Source organism: Arachis hypogaea, chromosome 15 (assembly GCF_003086295.3).
Source record: "Arachis hypogaea cultivar Tifrunner chromosome 15, arahy.Tifrunner.gnm2.J5K5, whole genome shotgun sequence".
NCBI lineage: Eukaryota > Viridiplantae > Streptophyta > Magnoliopsida > Fabales > Fabaceae > Arachis > Arachis hypogaea.
The window spans coordinates 142,121,882-142,139,086 of NC_092050.1; the positions used below are offsets into that span (position 1 = coordinate 142,121,882).

Consider the following 17,205-nt stretch of genomic DNA (forward strand, 5'->3'; position numbering starts at 1 on the left):
GAAAGCAAACAGTTTGTGTGTTTCATATATGTCAATCAATAGAAGTTCAATCAAAGCTTGGTTTTCGAAACCTACAGATATTTGGACCATGAATTTTTTTTTGAAAAAATTCATTTACTCTATATAGGACAAGAAATCTAATGATCATGTTTTGTCGAAGTTAATCACATTTGTAGAATATGCCTCAGGCAAAGCTTTACATATGCAACTGCATGAACACAAAATGTGAATATGTTTGCAAACTAACTTTGGAGACGATCCAAAATACATTAGAAGGCTACATCAGCAAGTATGTTGCCGCATGGGTAAATGAAGAGATTCAAAGACAATAACAAGAGTGCAGGGAAGCTTAACAAGTGATTCACTTTAAAGGATGAAATCAAAATAAAGTTAGCTTAGGAATAAATTAACATTAATGCACAAATATAATAAAAAAGGAAAGAGAAAATTACACTCCCCTCTCCTGCAAGACACTCTCCTCCCCCTCTATTTTATAAATGTACATTTCTCTCCTTTTTAACTTTTAAAAAATCTCATCTTTAATCCATTTTAAACTTTTTGTGTTAACTAATGTTAACTTTATCTATTTTTTAAGAAAAAATAAATTATTTTTTTTAAAAATACCCATTAGTAAAATTTTATTTTTTATCATTAAATTTTGCTTACCAAAATATTCTTTAATAAATTATTCTTTTATTGATTAAATTGTATTTTTTTAAAAATTTAATAATTATATAAATTTTTTTCTAAAATACCCTTTAATAATTTTTAATTATTAAATTATAATTTTACCAAAATTTTTGTTAACAATTTTTTTATATTTTACTATTAATTTTTCAATATCTATATATATTATTTTAAAATTAAATAAAAAATTTTAGTAACATTATTTTTCAATATCAATATATATTAATTGTTATATATATATATATTAACAGTAGTACGTTTTTTTATTTAATATAAAAATAATTATTAACAATGCCAATGAGTTATAACTCAAATGGCATAGTCTCTCCATATTTAATTAAGAGGTTGCGGGTTTGAGTCTCTTATCTTTGGTAAAAAAAAATAATTATTAACAAAAATTTTGATAAAATCACAATTTAATAATTAAAAAATTATTGAAAGGTAAGTATCTTAGAAAAAAATAATTTAATTATTAATTTTTTTAAAAATATTTTAATAAAAATATAATTTAATCAATAAAAAAATAATTTATTAAAAAGATATTTTGATAAACAAAATTTAATGATAAAAAATAAAATTTTTGTTAATGGATATTTTTTCAAAAAATAATTTATTTTTTCTTAAAAAATGGATAAAGTTAATATTAATTAACATAAAAAATTTAAATGAATTAAAGAGGAGGTTTTTTAAAAATTAAAAAAAAGAAAAATGTACATTTATAAAATAGAGAGAAGTGTCATTTTAGCATTTCGCATAGGGGAGTCGAATTTTCTCAAAAGGAAATAACAATATATCCCGACAAGACACATGACAACCACTCTGACACAAAGAAAATCTTGGCCAATACAGAGAAAGCAAGCGTCATACAAGCCATGCCGCAACAACAATTGATTAAGATGTTCAAAGTAAATAAGTCGGGAGCGATTCCTCTGGCTTGCAATTGCTGAAAAAGGGAAACGGCGGCGTGGAAATGCTTCGTCTTGGAAAGGGATCCCAAAATCTTGTTAAATTGGATGATGGGAGGAGTACGACGCATAGAGAGCATGTGAATGAAGGAATCAACAGCTTCATCAAGTGATTGGGGCTGAGAGTGAGTGTGTAGGGATGAAGTGGAAGGGTAGTGAGAGTGTAGTGAGAGTGAGAGTGTAGCTATGATTATATGTCAATTCCAGCAGCAGCAGCATGTGATGTTTAACACTCTTTCAATCTTTGATATCCACCAATGGATTCACATAAGCTCCTCATCATTCCCTCACCTAAATGCACTTAAAATTGTCATTCAGCAACTATCATCATATTTATTAATCAATCTTTAATTACAAAAATAAATGCCACTGATGGATAAATTAACAATCTCAGCAATAAAGGGTACAAAGATATAAATGGAACAAAACTAAAAGTGCAAAGCTTGATCTTACACAAACAGCTGCACAACACCTGCCTCGAACTACCTTAACACTGCTCAACTGCATATGTGCATGTCAGGGAAATGAACTTGTGAATGTTAAGCCATTTCAAATTTTCAATCCAATATGATAAACGTAATATCCACATCTTGTATAGTCTAAGCTAGTAATATTCAGTATCTACCTACTAGACTTAGATGCTTTCTAATACATAAAGACTTAGATGCTTGGGCCCTATTACTGTAGGATGTTGCATTCTTGCTGCTTAGTTTAATGGCATCTGAATAAAATCCAATGGCTTTCTGCTATTGCTTGCCCTTGTAAACAAACTAGTTATTTTCTATTTCCATCTTTATAAAAAAAAAAAAAAAAACCTCAAAAAGACAATGATAAATGCCATTTTTTCAAAATTTTTAATGTCATTTTTTTTTTGTGAAAAAGAAAAACAACAAACAAATGGACCAACGTTTTTCATGATAACTCCAAGAACGCTTCAAATGAATCAATTGATCTATGGTAGAGCCAGCATAAAGATGAAAGTTTAGCTCAGCTAACAAATGAAAATACTCTCTACTGAACAATTCCTATCATATAAAATTACCATAATTGTTTCATTAAAGCCAGATTTGATCACACAAATGTTTCTTAACACAGTATTTTAGCTTTATTGAGATTCGAACTTAAAAGCCCGGATATACCACCAAAGTTTCCCATTTAAATTGTAAAGTTTATAGGTTTATTATTTTTCTCAACATGATTATATGGGAACATGCAATTCATGATAGAGTATTCCAACTTTTTTGAGCATTAACCTGTGCAAATGTTTCTTGCTACTCTTTGGGGTGCTTGGAGAATGCGCAAGAGGCTAGTGTTTGATCAAAATCCTTTGGCTTTGAAGTTTGAATCAGTAATCTTTTTTATCAAGTTGATTGCTTTGGTACAATATGCTTCAGGTATAACTGCATGAACGCAGAAAAATGACAAGATGTTTGCAAAATAACATTTGAGATTTCATCTAAGGCTACATCAGACAATATGCTGCTGCATGGGAGTTTAATTTAAATATGGGAGAAATGAAAAGATCGAAAGACAATAAGAGTGCAGGGAAGCTTCACAACTAACAAGGATTCCCTTTGAATGATGAAAATCACAACCATTTCAGCTTAAGAATAAATTAACATCAATGCACATATATAATTACAAAAATAAAAAAGGAAATAATGATAGATCCGACAAGCCACATATAACAGCCATCTAGTCACCGAAAATGCCATAAAATAAGCAACAACAAAGAAAACACTTAGGTGTGGGTAAAGCAGAATAAAGAATCACAATCATGTGAAGATCTAAAAGCATTAATATGGAATCGAAAGATGATCGAGAACAAAACACAAGTTAAAAAGAAAGAGATACAAACAACATTTTGTGATGCTAACAAGAAGAATCTCACCTACTTTTATCCTTACAATAGGCCTCTAGATATCATTTCACGAAGAAGTTTCTCCGCGTTATCATTTTCACCTTTTTCAAACAGAGCACGAATGATTATTTCATAAGTCATAGCATTTGGTAAGCAACCATTGTCTTCCATTTTTGACAAGAAAGCCAATGCTTCATGAAGTAGGCCCTCTTTGCACAGCCCATTTATCATAATAGTGTATGTCCTCACGTCTGGACGATAGCCTTTAATGGAAAGATCTTGAAAAATCTCTTTTGCATTTTTAAGTCTTCCACTTTTGCACAGGCCATCTATAAGTATGTTGTATGTATACATATCTGGATCAATGCCACACTCTTTCATTTGATTGAATAACATAAGTGCCTTGTCATGTTGTTTGATATTGAACAAAGCATCCAGCAAAGAACTGTAAGTGACTATATCAGCAGGTTGACCTCGATCATGCATCTTTTCAAGAAGCTCCAAGGCACAAAGAATTCTCCTTGATTTTCCTAAGCCATCAACTAGAGTATTGTAAGTTACCGTGTCAGGAACCAAGTTCTTGCGACGCATCTCTTCGAAGAGATTCAAGGCGTCATCGATCATTTCACTCTTACAAAAGCCATTAATCATGATATTGTAACTCCGTACATTAGGAAACGCTCTACTCTCGGCCATTGTGTTGAATACATATTTTGCCTTATTTACCTGATTAACCAAACAATATCCGCCCATTAAGCTGTTATAAGTAACCACATTTGGTTTAACACCATGTTTTGTCATCACAGCCAACACATTCTTAGCATCTTTGATCTTTCCTTCCTTGCATAACCCATCGATCAAAATACTATAGGTACTAACATCAGGAGTAATGTTTCTAAGAACCATATCACTTAACAAATCAACGGCTTCCTTATATTGACCCACAAGACACAATCCAAAAATGAGGGGACTGTATGTGGTAACATCGGGAGAAATTCCCTTAGCAAGCATCTCAGAAAATAAATGAAAAGCCTGACATACAAGTGTATCCTTGCAGAGGCTATCAATAATTGCGCTGTACATGAAGACATCAGGAGCAATGCCATACCGTGGGATCTTTCTCAACACTTGAATAGCAGCTGATGTGTGTCCGGTCTTACAGAGCCCATTGATCAATGTCCCATAAGTGACTTGGTCGAAGTGAAATCCATGAGCCAACACTCTATCATGAAAGTGCAGTGCTTTTTCAATCTTACCACTGAGACAGAGACCTTTGATGAGTGTATTCAACGTAACGGTATCAGGCTGAAAACCCATCCTGAAAATCTTTGCCAAAGCAGAGAAAGCAAGAGTGATCCAGCCCATTCCGCAGCAACAATTGATTAAGATATTCAAAGTAAATAAGTTGGGAGCGATTCCCCTGGGTTGCAATTGCTGGAAAAGGGAAATGGCGGTGGGGAAATGGTTGGTCTTGGCAAGAGATCCCAAAATCTTGGTGAATTGAATGATGGATGGAGGGCGACGCATAGAGAGCATGCGAGTGAAGGAATCAACAGCTTCATCAAGTGATTGGGGCTGAGAGTGAGAGTGAGAGTGTAGGGATGAAGTTGAAGGGAAGCAAAGACGGAGAGCGGAATAGGGAACACAATAAGGAGAGGGATTTGGGATTTGAAGAGCATACCTTAACATGATTCGTGAGAATGAGAGGAATGACAACATTCTTGCAACCACCAACAGAGTGAGGGTAGAATCAAGCTTGTTCGAGGTTATTGTTTCTGCTTTTACTATCTTTATTTAGGCCACGGATTTTAGTAATTTCAAATTGAACCCTCTGTTTTCTTTTTTTGTAATTCTACATTTACCCCTATGATTTTTAGTTTCCAAATTTCCCCTCTCCACCCTTAAACATAATTTGTAATTCTGCTAGGCTTCTTCACGTTTTGGGCAGTCTGTCTTCTTCCGCAGCTGTTTGTGCAATGTGTGTCGCTGTCATCGCCCTGTTTCTCTTCCTCGCCACCAACTCTGACTTCATTCCTTTTTCCTCCGCCTCTACCTCTGGCACCTACTCCAAACACATCAGGTTCCATTTTTTTCGCTTTTTCTATGAAAACTACATGGAGTCTTGATGAAGTTCTTGTAATTAGAAATTACGTCTTGTTTTTGACGATGTGGATAGGTAATTGATCGATTGATTTCATGGTGGCTATAACTAAATGATGATGATAAGTATATAAATTCATATTGTGTTTGAGGATCAATAGATTCTTAGTTTGGTACATATTTGCATATATGTAAGTATAGTAGACAGATATTGAATTTGATATTATTCATGTTGGATTGGAATTTATATTCTTCTGTAATTCTATTCTTCTGTAAATAATCATCAATTTTATTTCATGGGGAATCCTTTTATAATTTTCATTCCCCACATTTGCTTCTATTTTTTGTAATTTAAATTTCGAGTAATAAATGGCATAACATTCTTTTTAAAAACAAAGTTAAAAGTATACTCCTCTCTTTAAATTATATTATTTAAAAATATAATATAATTTTTTGGGTGAAAATTTTATCTGCAAAATGTATTGGAACTTTTAAAATAATTCTATTGTTTTCACCATTTTTCTCTGACAATAAAACATACCATTTTAAGACAGAAGTTTATACTTACCTCTATTCCTCACTTTTATTTGCCAGTAACTCTAGCTTAGTATTGTCCACAATAGAATCCTATTTAATTACTGTGGTGCTTGCTCAATTGCTAGTTTTGTTGCCTTCATCTAGCTGACCTTGCATTTCTTCTAAAGTGTTTTATAATTTTGCAATATCTTGTCATTTAGCTTCTTCAAGGTCAACTAGTATATTGAGAATGACATAATATCAATCATGTTTATTAATGAATTGTTATGATGTAAATTTCTTAACTAGACTAATTGTTATGTAAGTTCTTCGGTGTATTATGATGCGAAAGGAAAAGATAGAGCATTTTTCGGATTATCAAAGTAGGAATTCACTACTTTTATTAACTGGTAAGTCTAGGCTAAAGTTTTAGTCTTTAAAATTGCAGGAGGTGCAGTTTCATCCAGAGAGCATTGTATAACAACTGAAGAAATGGAATTGAGGAAAATGAGGCTGGTGGTTCACAAAAATATTTAATTAGAAACGAATGTTTATCCATTGTAACACTTGTATTTTGCGGGCTAATATACATGAAAAAAAAAACATTTTTAGCAAAATCATTAAAGAACAATTTATTCTATTTAGACCATAGCTTAGGATTTTATTAATTAAATAGCAGAAAACTCAAGATGATGTGAAATTGATCCTAGTGAATAGTCCCAAATAATTTAAAATTAAAAGCCTATATTGATATTAAACAATCATGAGCAAAAATTTCAATAAAATTTTGTGTTACATATTTATAAAAGCAAACAAACCCGTAGAAGCAACAAAACACGAGCTAAACAATGTTCTAACTTTTAACTGAGTGTGGTGTCAAATATTCTAACACCCCGTATTGTCCAAAATCACAAGACTTTCATATGGGAGAAGTCTCGCTTATTATAAGTGATATAAATGTGATATGGATTATTTGGACATTACATTGCTATGTGTGATCATATTATTGGTGATATAACTGTTTCGTATTTTATCATTCGGTCCCTTGATTAAGAAGTTAGAAAAGCATCTTGTAATTAGTCATTTGTTCTTAATAGGATGATTTGTAGCAAAAAGATTAGTCATTGTGTTTTTTTCTTAGAAAACCGAAAAAGAAATATTCTTAATGTTCTTACTAGGTCCATAACTTTATACGAATGAGATTTGTGTGTACTTTATTTTAAACATAAGAACATGAAAGTAGAACACAAATATTGTTGGCCTGACGAGCAATTCTTTAGATATTTTAATTATTTTTTTAAAAATAAAATTATTTAATTATTTCTAATTTATATGATAATTTAATTTGGCTTATGTTTACATCCCAAATCCAAAAAAATGAAGAGCGTTATTTAGTCTGCAACAACCAATATAAAACAATGTCGCATCCCAATGCATGACCACACGTCGCTATGATGTCTTTAATTCATATAATAATTGGTTTAGCAGTAGCAGCATTGAAAAGCTTTCAAGTTGGAAGCAAAACGGAATAAGGAAGACACCCCAGGTGCAGTTGCAAGATTAAAGCAACTAGAGCTATGAACACCTACTGCCGCTTTAGGGAATCCATTGGTATCACATACGCATGTCCATAATGATTCTCTATCTTCACCATCTGCATAGTAGAGCTAAAGCAAATACGATAAAGGTTGAACACATAAAAAAGCATTGCATGCTAGTTACTACAAACTCTTGAAAGAACATCTACATTTTCACTTGTTTAGGTAAGTCTCAGAAGGTTAATCTACTAACAACAAGAAGAAGCAAAAACTAAGTAGAAAACCTCTGTAAACTAATAATCACTAAAACACATCAGCAAAATACATTAGATGGCTACATCTGCAAGTATATTGCTGCATGGGAAAATGAAAAGAATGGAAGACAATAACAAGAGTGTAGAGAAACTTAACAAGTGATTCCCTTTGAATAATGAAATCAAAACAAACTTAGTTAGGAATAACTTAACATCAAAGCACAAATATAATAAAAAAGGAAATAACAATATACCCCCCCCCCCCCCAACAAGACACATGTGACAACCACCTTGACACAAAAAGACATCAAATAAGCAATGACAGAAAATATCAGTGTGGCTAAACAGAACAAAAAATCACCATCATGTAGAGAAAGAATCAGAAGCATCAATAATATGGAATAGATAGATGATTAGCAAGAAGGTAACAAAAGACAAGTTAAAAAGAAAGAGATACAAACAACCTTCTGTGATGTCTAACAAGAAGAATCTCACCTACTTTTCTCCTTGCAATAGGCCTCTAGATATCATTTCACGAAGAAGTTTCTCCGCATGATCATTTTCACCTTTTTCAAACAAAGCACGAATGATTATTTCATAAGTCACAGCATTTGGTAAGCAACCATTATCTTCCATTTTTGACAAGAAAGCCAATGCTTCATGAAGCAGGCCCTCTTTGCAAAGCCCATTGATCATAATGGTGTATGTCCACACATTTGGATGATAGCCTTTAACAGAAAGATCTTGAAAAATCTTTTACATTTTTAAATCTTCCACTTTTTCACAAGCCATCTATAAGTATGTTGTATGTACATATATTTGGGCGAATGCCTTGATCTTAATTGTGTTGAATAAAACAAGTGCTTTGTCAACATGATGGTTTTTGCATAAAGCATCAAGAAAGGAATTGTATGTGATTATATACCTTTATCATGCATCTCAACAAGAAGCTTTGAAGCACAAGATATTCTCCCTAATTAGCACAAGCCATCAATAAGAATACTAAAAGTTATCGTGTCTGGAACCAAGTCCTTGCGACGCATTTTTTCAAAGAGATTCAAGGTGTCATCTACCATTTTACTTTTGCACAAGCCATTAATCATGACATTGTAACTTTGAACATCAAGTGACACTCTACTTTGGGTCATTGTGTTGAATATATATTTTGACACTCTACTTTTGGGATTGAGGTACCCGCTCAACGGAAACATGTGAAATTCCCGTGAAGAAGAATTTACTTAAATGCCCTTATATACGTAACAAATACGATAAAAATAATAACATAGAATTTGTACTATAATGACAAAAAAATTACATAACATGTATATTATACGTATAGGTTATGATGGCTGAAGAAGTCACATTGACAAAAAATAATGTAATTGACTTCTGAAATAAAACTTTACCAAACAAAAAATTTTAAAGTAAAGCATGAGTGTTAAATTTGATAAGAACAAAACAAGTACAACGATGCTGGAGCTATCGTACTATTATTGGAGTCCTGAAAGTGTTCGCTATTGTTGAATGATGGTAATAAAAAAATTCATTTGAGAGAAAAATTATGATTGAATGATGATGATCGAAAATTAGGAATTGGAAGGATATGTGCAGGGAAAATTAGTATTTGGAGGCAAATATTAGCGAAAACTCAGAGAATTCTGTATTGTTTCACTTTTAACACCCCCATCACAAACACCACATAACAAAACTCCAAGCCAGTAACTTCTTTTAAAATGCTAATAAACAGAGACTTAGAGACAATGGAATAATATCTACACAAGAAATAATGAAGTAATTTATCTAAGAATTAACAGAAAAACATTCTCCGAAAAAGTATTTCATAATGTACATATTTTCAGCAGAAGCAATTTCCAAGCAATACAACTGAGTAGCATTAATTAAGAAAATGGCCAAAAATCTTGAAATAACTGAACCATATTAACCTTGACTCGATGTTGCTTAGGTTGATGAAAAGAGGGGACATGCATTTTAGAAGGTGGGTTTATTTTTAAGATGGAAGTGAAAACTATATAGCCTAAAAATAAATCCTTAGTACCTATTTAAATTCCTTTTACAACAATTCCCAGAGGATTCAATCAAATAAACAATAGCTCATGGTTGCTTATGATAAAAAGTCATAGGAATTAGTTTGATATATATATATATATATATATATATATATATATATATATATGGTACCTACAAAGATACGGAAAAATAAGTTGCACAACAGAATAGCAGAGAACAAACAACAAACAACAAAACAAATTTTCAATCTTTTTAGTTTTGCTTAGTTTGTAGCATGATAAATACATGATCTCATAGAATAACAGTAAAGAACACTATTGCTATAAAGAGATCTTAAACACTAAATCTGTAAGCTATAACTAGGAATATCAACTAAAGAATCAATAAAGTAGTGGAATTCAAAAGGATGATAGCAATTGCAAAAATCGAAAGTGCAAAATTAATTAATGTTATGGCATTGCCAAAGTCCTCTGACCCAACAGACACAGAATTTACAAAACTATGATACATATTCAGCAACAATGAGATGTAATTTCAATTTGAGTTGATGTATATTACCTTCTTTTATCAATTCAATAAGCCTCTAGCAACCATTTCCCGAAGAAGTTTTTCCGCCATGTCATTCTCATCTTTTTCAAACGAAGCACGAATAACAGTTTCAAAAGTCACAGCATTTGGCAAGCAACCAATGTCTTCCATTTCCGACAGTAGGGCCACTGCTTCTTCAAACAATCCCTCTTTGCAGAGCCCATGGATCATAATATTGTAAGTCCTCACATTTGGAGAACAGCCTTTAATTGAAAGATCTTGAAATATCTCTTTTGCATTTTTAAGTCTTCCACTTTTGCACAAGCCATCTATAAGTATGTTGTATGTATATATATCTGGATCAATGCCACTCTCTTTCATTTCCTTGAATAACATAAGCGCCTTGTCAACTCGTTTGATATTGAATATCCCATCCAACAAGGAATTGTAAGTGACTACATTAGCGGGTTGACCTCTTTCATGCATCTCGACAAGAAGCTCCAGAGCACAAGAGATTCTCTTTGATTTGCTCAAGCCATCAATAAGAGTGTTGTAAGTTACCGTGTCTGCAACCAAGTTCTTGCCACGCATTTCTTCAAAGAGATTCAAGGCTTCATCGACCATTTTACTTTTGCAGAAGCCATTAATCAAGATATTGTAACTCTGAACATTAGGAAACACTCTACTCTCAGCCATTGTGTTGAATACATATTTTGCCTTATTTACCTCGTTAACCAAACAATGCCCATCCATTAAGCTGTTATAAGTAACCACATCAGGTTTGACACCATGTTTTGTCATCACAGCCAACACATTCTTAGCATCTTTGATCCTTCCTTCCTTGCATAGCCCATCGATCAAAGTACTATAGGTATAAACATTTGGAGTAATGTTTTTAAGCATCATATGATTTAGTAAATCAACGGCTTCGTTGTATTGACCCACAAGACACAATCCAAAAATGAGAGGACTGTATGTGATAACATCGGGAGAAATTCCCTTAGCAAGCATTTCAGAAAATAAATGAAAAGCCTGACTTACAAGTGTATCCTTGCAGAGGCTATCAATAATTGAGCTGTACATGAAGACATTAGGAGCAATGCCATACCGTGGGATCTTTCTCAACACTTGAATAGCAGCTGATGTGTGTCCGGTCTTACAGAGCCCATTAATCAAGGTCCCATAAGTGACTTGGTCGAAGTGAAATCCATGAGCCAGCACTGTGTCATGAAAGCACACTGCTTTTTCAACACTACCACAGACAGAGACCTTTCAGGATTGTTGTGAATGTTACCGTATCAGGTTGATAATCCATTCTGAAAATCTTGGCCAACACAGAGAAAGCAAGCGTCATACGACCCATGCCGCAGCAACAATTGATTAAGATATTCAAAGTGACTATGCTGGGCGCAATTCCCCTGGCTTGCAATTGCTGAAAAAGGGAAACGGCGGCGTGGAAATGCTTCGTCTTAGAAAGGGATCCCAAAATCTTGTTAAATTGGATGATGGGAGGAGTACGACGCATAGAGAGCATGCGAGTGAAGGAATCAACAGCTTCATCAAGTGATTGGGGCTGAGAATGAGAGGGTACGGATGAAGTGGAAGGGAAGCAAAGACGGAGAGCAGAGTGGGGAACAGAATATGGAGAGTGCTTTGGGATTTGAAGAGCATACCTTAATTTGATTGGTGAGGATGAGAACGATGACAACATGTTTGCAATCAAGATTCAAGAGGAATGTGCTGTATTGAAGACTTCTTCACTTATTCGACCTTTGCCCTATGTTTGGTTCAAGAGAAAATGAGAGAAAGAAAATGAATAGAAAATAAATTTTTTTTGTTTGGATATAAAAAAATAAAAAAGAGAAATTTTTTTGGGTTAATAATTAAATTCATAGTTGTCAGAATCGGATCGGATCGGCCGGTTCGACCGGAAAAATTAATAAACTGAATTTAATATTGGTCCGATCTAAATTTTTAACCGTCTAAGGTAGAGAATCGGTCAAATCCGGTGTGAACTGGTAAAAACCGGACCGATCCGAGCTGCTCGGTTTGAAAGTAAATCTACAATGGACTATCGATCTGCAACTCTATTGTGCTCTAAACCCTCCAACGTTGCCAAGTGTCAAGGCGTCAAGGCTTGTGATAATTTTTGAAAAATTTTTCAAAATGCTTCCATAGGGGTTCTAAACCCTTCCTACAGCATAAAGCAAGCATGCTTCTACCACCAAGTTGAAGCGATTCTCATCAATTAATATACAAATTATAATACATATAGCATTCTTTCTTTTCACTTATATTCAATTTATTTTAATTTCAAAGTCACTCATTTTTAAATCAATTACATTTTATTTAACTATAAATTTTATTAAATATATACAAATTAAAAAGATAAACAAAAAATTTAATTAATCACAATTTTTTTCATGATTATATGATAATTGATATCTATTAATATTATTTTTTTAATATATTATTTTATTTTTTGTATTCATATGAAGTTGATAGTTGAATATCGCTAGATGATATTTAGTTAAACTAGTCAACGGTTCTTAAATATCAACTTCACAAAAAAACAATTGTATGTGACTTTTCACCTATAATAATATAATAATAAAATAAATATAAACTAATTAATAAATTATTAAAATTTAAAAATAATAATTATTTTTATAAAAATACTAATAATAAAAAGATAATTAAATTTTATATAATTATTTAATTATACCGAGTTAATCGGTTCGACCAGTGACCAACCGGTTGAACCAGTGACCCAATAACTTCACCAGTTCGGTTCTGACAACTATGATTAAATTCGTCATAGAAAGATGATTTATTTTTTAAATTTGTTTTTAAAAGATTTTTTTAGTCATATTAGTCTTTAAAAATAAAACATAAGTCAAATTGATGCTTTTATTAATTAGATAATAACGTATCATGTTAAGTGTCACGTGACATGATGATGTAATAAGTTAATGTCACGTGTCTTAAGGTGATTAGTTGACATGTCAGGGACACCTAAGACGACACATGTCACTTGACATATAAAGAAATTTTTTATAATCAAAATACCTTTGAAAGTCTAGACATAATTTATTTTTCATTCCTAAAATTTTAAAAATTAATCAAATTAATTTTTATATAAATTTTTTTATTTTTTTATAATATTAAATTTACAATATTTTTTAATAATATTAATTTTAATATTATTTTTTAGATCTTAATAAATAAAATTCTCTTTACATAAAATAATAAAAATAATTAAATTATTATAAAATTATTTTATTATTTATATTTTAAAATTTTATATTTTCAAATTGTTTTTTTATAGTAATTTTTTTTATTTAAATGAGTTTATCAAATTATTGTTGATTATATATTTAAAATTTTAATATTTTAAATCTCACTGAATAATATAGTAGTTATTTTAAAATTTAAAAGATTTAAATTTTTTAAAATTATAACTTTTATTATTGTTTAATTTATATGGTAGAACTCAATAATTGAAAAATCGATTTGTAGAATTACTTGTTGAATCTTAATATTTTAATATATTTTTTAAAAAAATACTATATATACAAGTCATTTTCGCAACCAAATTCAACCAAATTGACTCAACTACAATAGAAATTACTCTCAAAATGAAACGCGTGATGCACGCTCCAGTGCTTTACTAGAGCACAATTTAAATAGTTTGCTTCTACACTTTTTACAACACACAAATTTTTGTTGGAGAGCACACAAATTTTGAAGCATAGCATATAAATTTTTAAAGTATAGCCCACTAAAATTTGCACATAACACAAATTTATTTATCAATATAGCATATAAATTTTTATACATAGCACACAAATTTTTTAACTATAACACATAAACTGTATAATATGACACCTGATAACACGAAACTAATAACCATAAATCATATATTATCATTTATAAATCAAAAATATATAATCGTAAATTCTAAGTTCTAAAGCATAAACAATAATTTTGTTAAAGATAAATTGTAAACTCTATTCTGCAAACCATGAACCCAATAACCTAAATAATAAACACTAAATTGTAAACCATAAATCGATATACCTTAAATTTATAAACCATAACACATAAATCATAATCCGTAAAGTTTAATTCAGATATCGTAAAACATAAATCTTATGCGTAAAATCTTAAATTCTAATCTCTAAATTTGTGAACTTTTTTTTAGTATTAGTTTAGTGTCTAGAATTTAGAATTAAGGATCTAAAATTATGTTGTATTGTTTGTTGTACGTGTTGTTCTCTTCTTTCTTTTTTTTTTTTTTTCATATTTTTCTTTCATTATCATCGTCGTCACCACTATCACCACACCATTACCTTCTGCCGGTGATGAATCTAAAAAATTTTAATAGTGGGGACAAAAATAACATATAAAAATAATAAAAAATTAACATAAATATATTTAAATATTAAAAATTCAAAATATATTAATCAAACTTTAAATAATTTAATTAACACATCAAAAAGTATATTAATTTAAAAGTATTTTTTTAATTTCTATACTAATTTAAAAGTATTTTTTTTTGTCAAATATCCTCTATATTCATCAACTCATATTTTATTGATTATTTTTTATAAAACACAAAAAAATTATAGCTTAATAATTAAATAATTTATAAAAAATATAAGACTAAAGAAAAAATACAAAAATAATTAAAAAAATAAAATTTTAAATCAAACTACCACAATTTTTTTTATATATAGATATAAATAATTTTTTCTATTAAATAATTATTCAAATATTTTTTATTATTTAATTAGAGAGTTGACACTCTATAATATTCATAGTAAAAAATTAAGACAAAATTAATTATAATAAAATAGTAAAAATTATAACGATATATAATATATTTTCTCAATTAAATTGAAAAACTATTAAATACTAATAGTGTCATTTTTATTTGAGAAACTAAATTTGACTTTGGATAATTAACTAATTAAATTATTATTATTATTATTATTGTTGTTGGGAATAAGTAGTATGACCACAATCCAATCAATCACGTGTCAAATAATTCGTTATTGTTATTATATTAAAATGTTAATATAATAAGGTCCTTGATTAAATTTAGAGATTTATCATTGTGATAGTGATCATAATATTAAGGGATAAATCTTTTATAATTTAATCTAAATTGTTCTTGGTCATAGGATTATTAAAAAGGACATTAATAATCCGGAAAGATCAATATATATATAATGGTCTTCATTGGATGAAGATTAATAGATCTCGTTTATTAAATTATATATATAGATGGTGCATATAGAGATATGACCATTGAACTGACTCACTTTGAGAATTCCTAATGGTTATAATTACGTATATTTGTCAATAGGATATTCTCAAGATGAACACAGTAATAGAGTTTCCTTTGACCTGCGACTGTCATAGTAATTAACAATGTATTTATTATACTTTGATTCGGGACACCTAATACCCTAGGGTGCTAGTTGAATGGATATTGGGTATGATTTAAATACTTGTAGAATTAGTGATTAGTCAATAAGGAATCCGTTAACTCTCGATAAAGAGTTTGAGCTCTATGATTATAATGACTGAGATGAATAGAACCTTGGCCAAGGGGATTGAATGAATGAAGAAATGAGTTTCTTAGGTCATTCACAGTTCATTATAATAATGGTAACAAGTTAGAGTTTGACAATTAAACCATACTCTAAGGGTTAACCAAAAGCTGAAAAGATGGAAGGAATTATACTTTGTTCTTCTAAGGTTTTTAGTAAAAATGTATTACTTCATACTATTGGGTCGTTGAGGAGTGTTGCTAGACGCCAACCTTGATTAGTAAATTTAGTATGACTAATTTACTACCCGCTTAGTATTGAACCTATGGGGTCACACACTAACGAGTGTTCTAATCTTTGCTGTAGAATTATTTAATTATTAATTTGATTTGATCAAATAAATAATTATATTAATTCAAATGGAATATTATTATATTTTTTGCTAGCACCAAGAATATAATAATAGTATGATAATTGAGAATATTATATGAGATTTGAGAATAATTAGTTATTCTATTTCTAAACTTGAATTCTAAATTTAGATGAGATTCTAACTGATTCTGTTTTAAATTGAGTTATGATATGATTCAAAAATTTGAAAGATTCAACTTTAAAATAACAAGATATGATTTAAATTTGAATTGAAATTCAAATTTAAAATCAGAAACAAATCTCATACTATATATATGTATGCCAAGAATAGAAGAAAACATAAGAAAGACAGAGAGAATAACAAGGGTTGTTATTCCTTTACCTCTACACACATAAATGTATGTGAGCCTGATTCTTGGAGAAGAATTTAATGGCGTGCAAAGAGTTGCAAGAGGTTTCTCAATTTAGATCAGATGTCCATTAGTCAAGGAGTTGACAGCAAATGTTGGTCTTAGTGTGGATACGCATAGCGCCTTCGTACTATCGAAGGAGAAAGTGATTTTTACTAAAGCGTCTAAAGGTATTTAGATCTGATCTATATATTAAATTATTAGAATAAAATTTAAGCACAAAATAGATCTTTAAGGATTACTTTATTTTTTTTCCGCTGCGTGTGTAATGAACACATAGTAATCCTTCAATAATTATTATTATTATTATTATTATTATTATTATTATTATTATTATTATTATTATTATTATTATTATTATTATTATTATTATTTATTCGAGCATATT

General features: G+C 30.3%; 2 protein-coding genes across 14 annotated transcripts; both read right to left on the reverse strand.

Moving 5' to 3' along the window:
* Nucleotides 1-1,411: 1,411 nt before the first annotated feature.
* LOC112750989 (uncharacterized) lies at nucleotides 1,412-5,311 on the reverse strand. Of its 11 annotated transcripts, none has more exons than XR_011872400.1 (4): nucleotides 5,195-5,311; nucleotides 3,544-5,088; nucleotides 2,906-3,052; nucleotides 1,412-1,943 (listed from the first exon to the last, which is right to left on the reverse strand). XR_011872400.1 is itself a non-coding variant. In XM_072217048.1 (3 exons), exon 2 carries the CDS (start codon nucleotides 5,047-5,049, stop codon nucleotides 3,556-3,558), a length of 1,494 nt encoding a protein of 497 aa, XP_072073149.1. In that variant the 5' UTR covers nucleotides 5,050-5,088; nucleotides 5,195-5,311; the 3' UTR covers nucleotides 1,412-1,943; nucleotides 3,544-3,555. The 11 variants fall into 11 exon arrangements, 5 of the variants coding, with proteins under 5 accessions (XP_072073149.1, XP_072073150.1, XP_025655730.1 ...); XR_011872396.1 differs by adding an exon at nucleotides 2,106-2,153 and having other exon boundaries at nucleotides 3,544-5,306; XR_011872399.1 differs by having other exon boundaries at nucleotides 2,906-5,088.
* A 2,110-nt stretch (nucleotides 5,312-7,421) lies between these two features.
* LOC112749097 (uncharacterized) lies at nucleotides 7,422-12,275 on the reverse strand. 3 transcript variants are annotated; one of them, XR_003814433.2, is made up of 3 exons: nucleotides 10,508-12,194; nucleotides 8,417-8,487; nucleotides 7,422-7,796 (listed from the first exon to the last, which is right to left on the reverse strand). XR_003814433.2 is itself a non-coding variant. In XM_029293338.2 (3 exons), exon 2 carries the CDS (start codon nucleotides 11,558-11,560, stop codon nucleotides 10,517-10,519), a length of 1,044 nt encoding a protein of 347 aa, XP_029149171.1. In that variant the 5' UTR covers nucleotides 11,561-12,050; nucleotides 12,151-12,275; the 3' UTR covers nucleotides 7,422-8,487; nucleotides 10,508-10,516. The 3 variants fall into 3 exon arrangements, 2 of the variants coding, with proteins under 2 accessions (XP_029149171.1, XP_029149172.1); XM_029293338.2 differs by having other exon boundaries at nucleotides 7,422-8,487; nucleotides 10,508-12,050; nucleotides 12,151-12,275; XM_029293339.2 differs by lacking the exon at nucleotides 8,417-8,487 and having other exon boundaries at nucleotides 10,508-12,262.
* Between the last annotated feature and the right edge of the window lie 4,930 nt (nucleotides 12,276-17,205).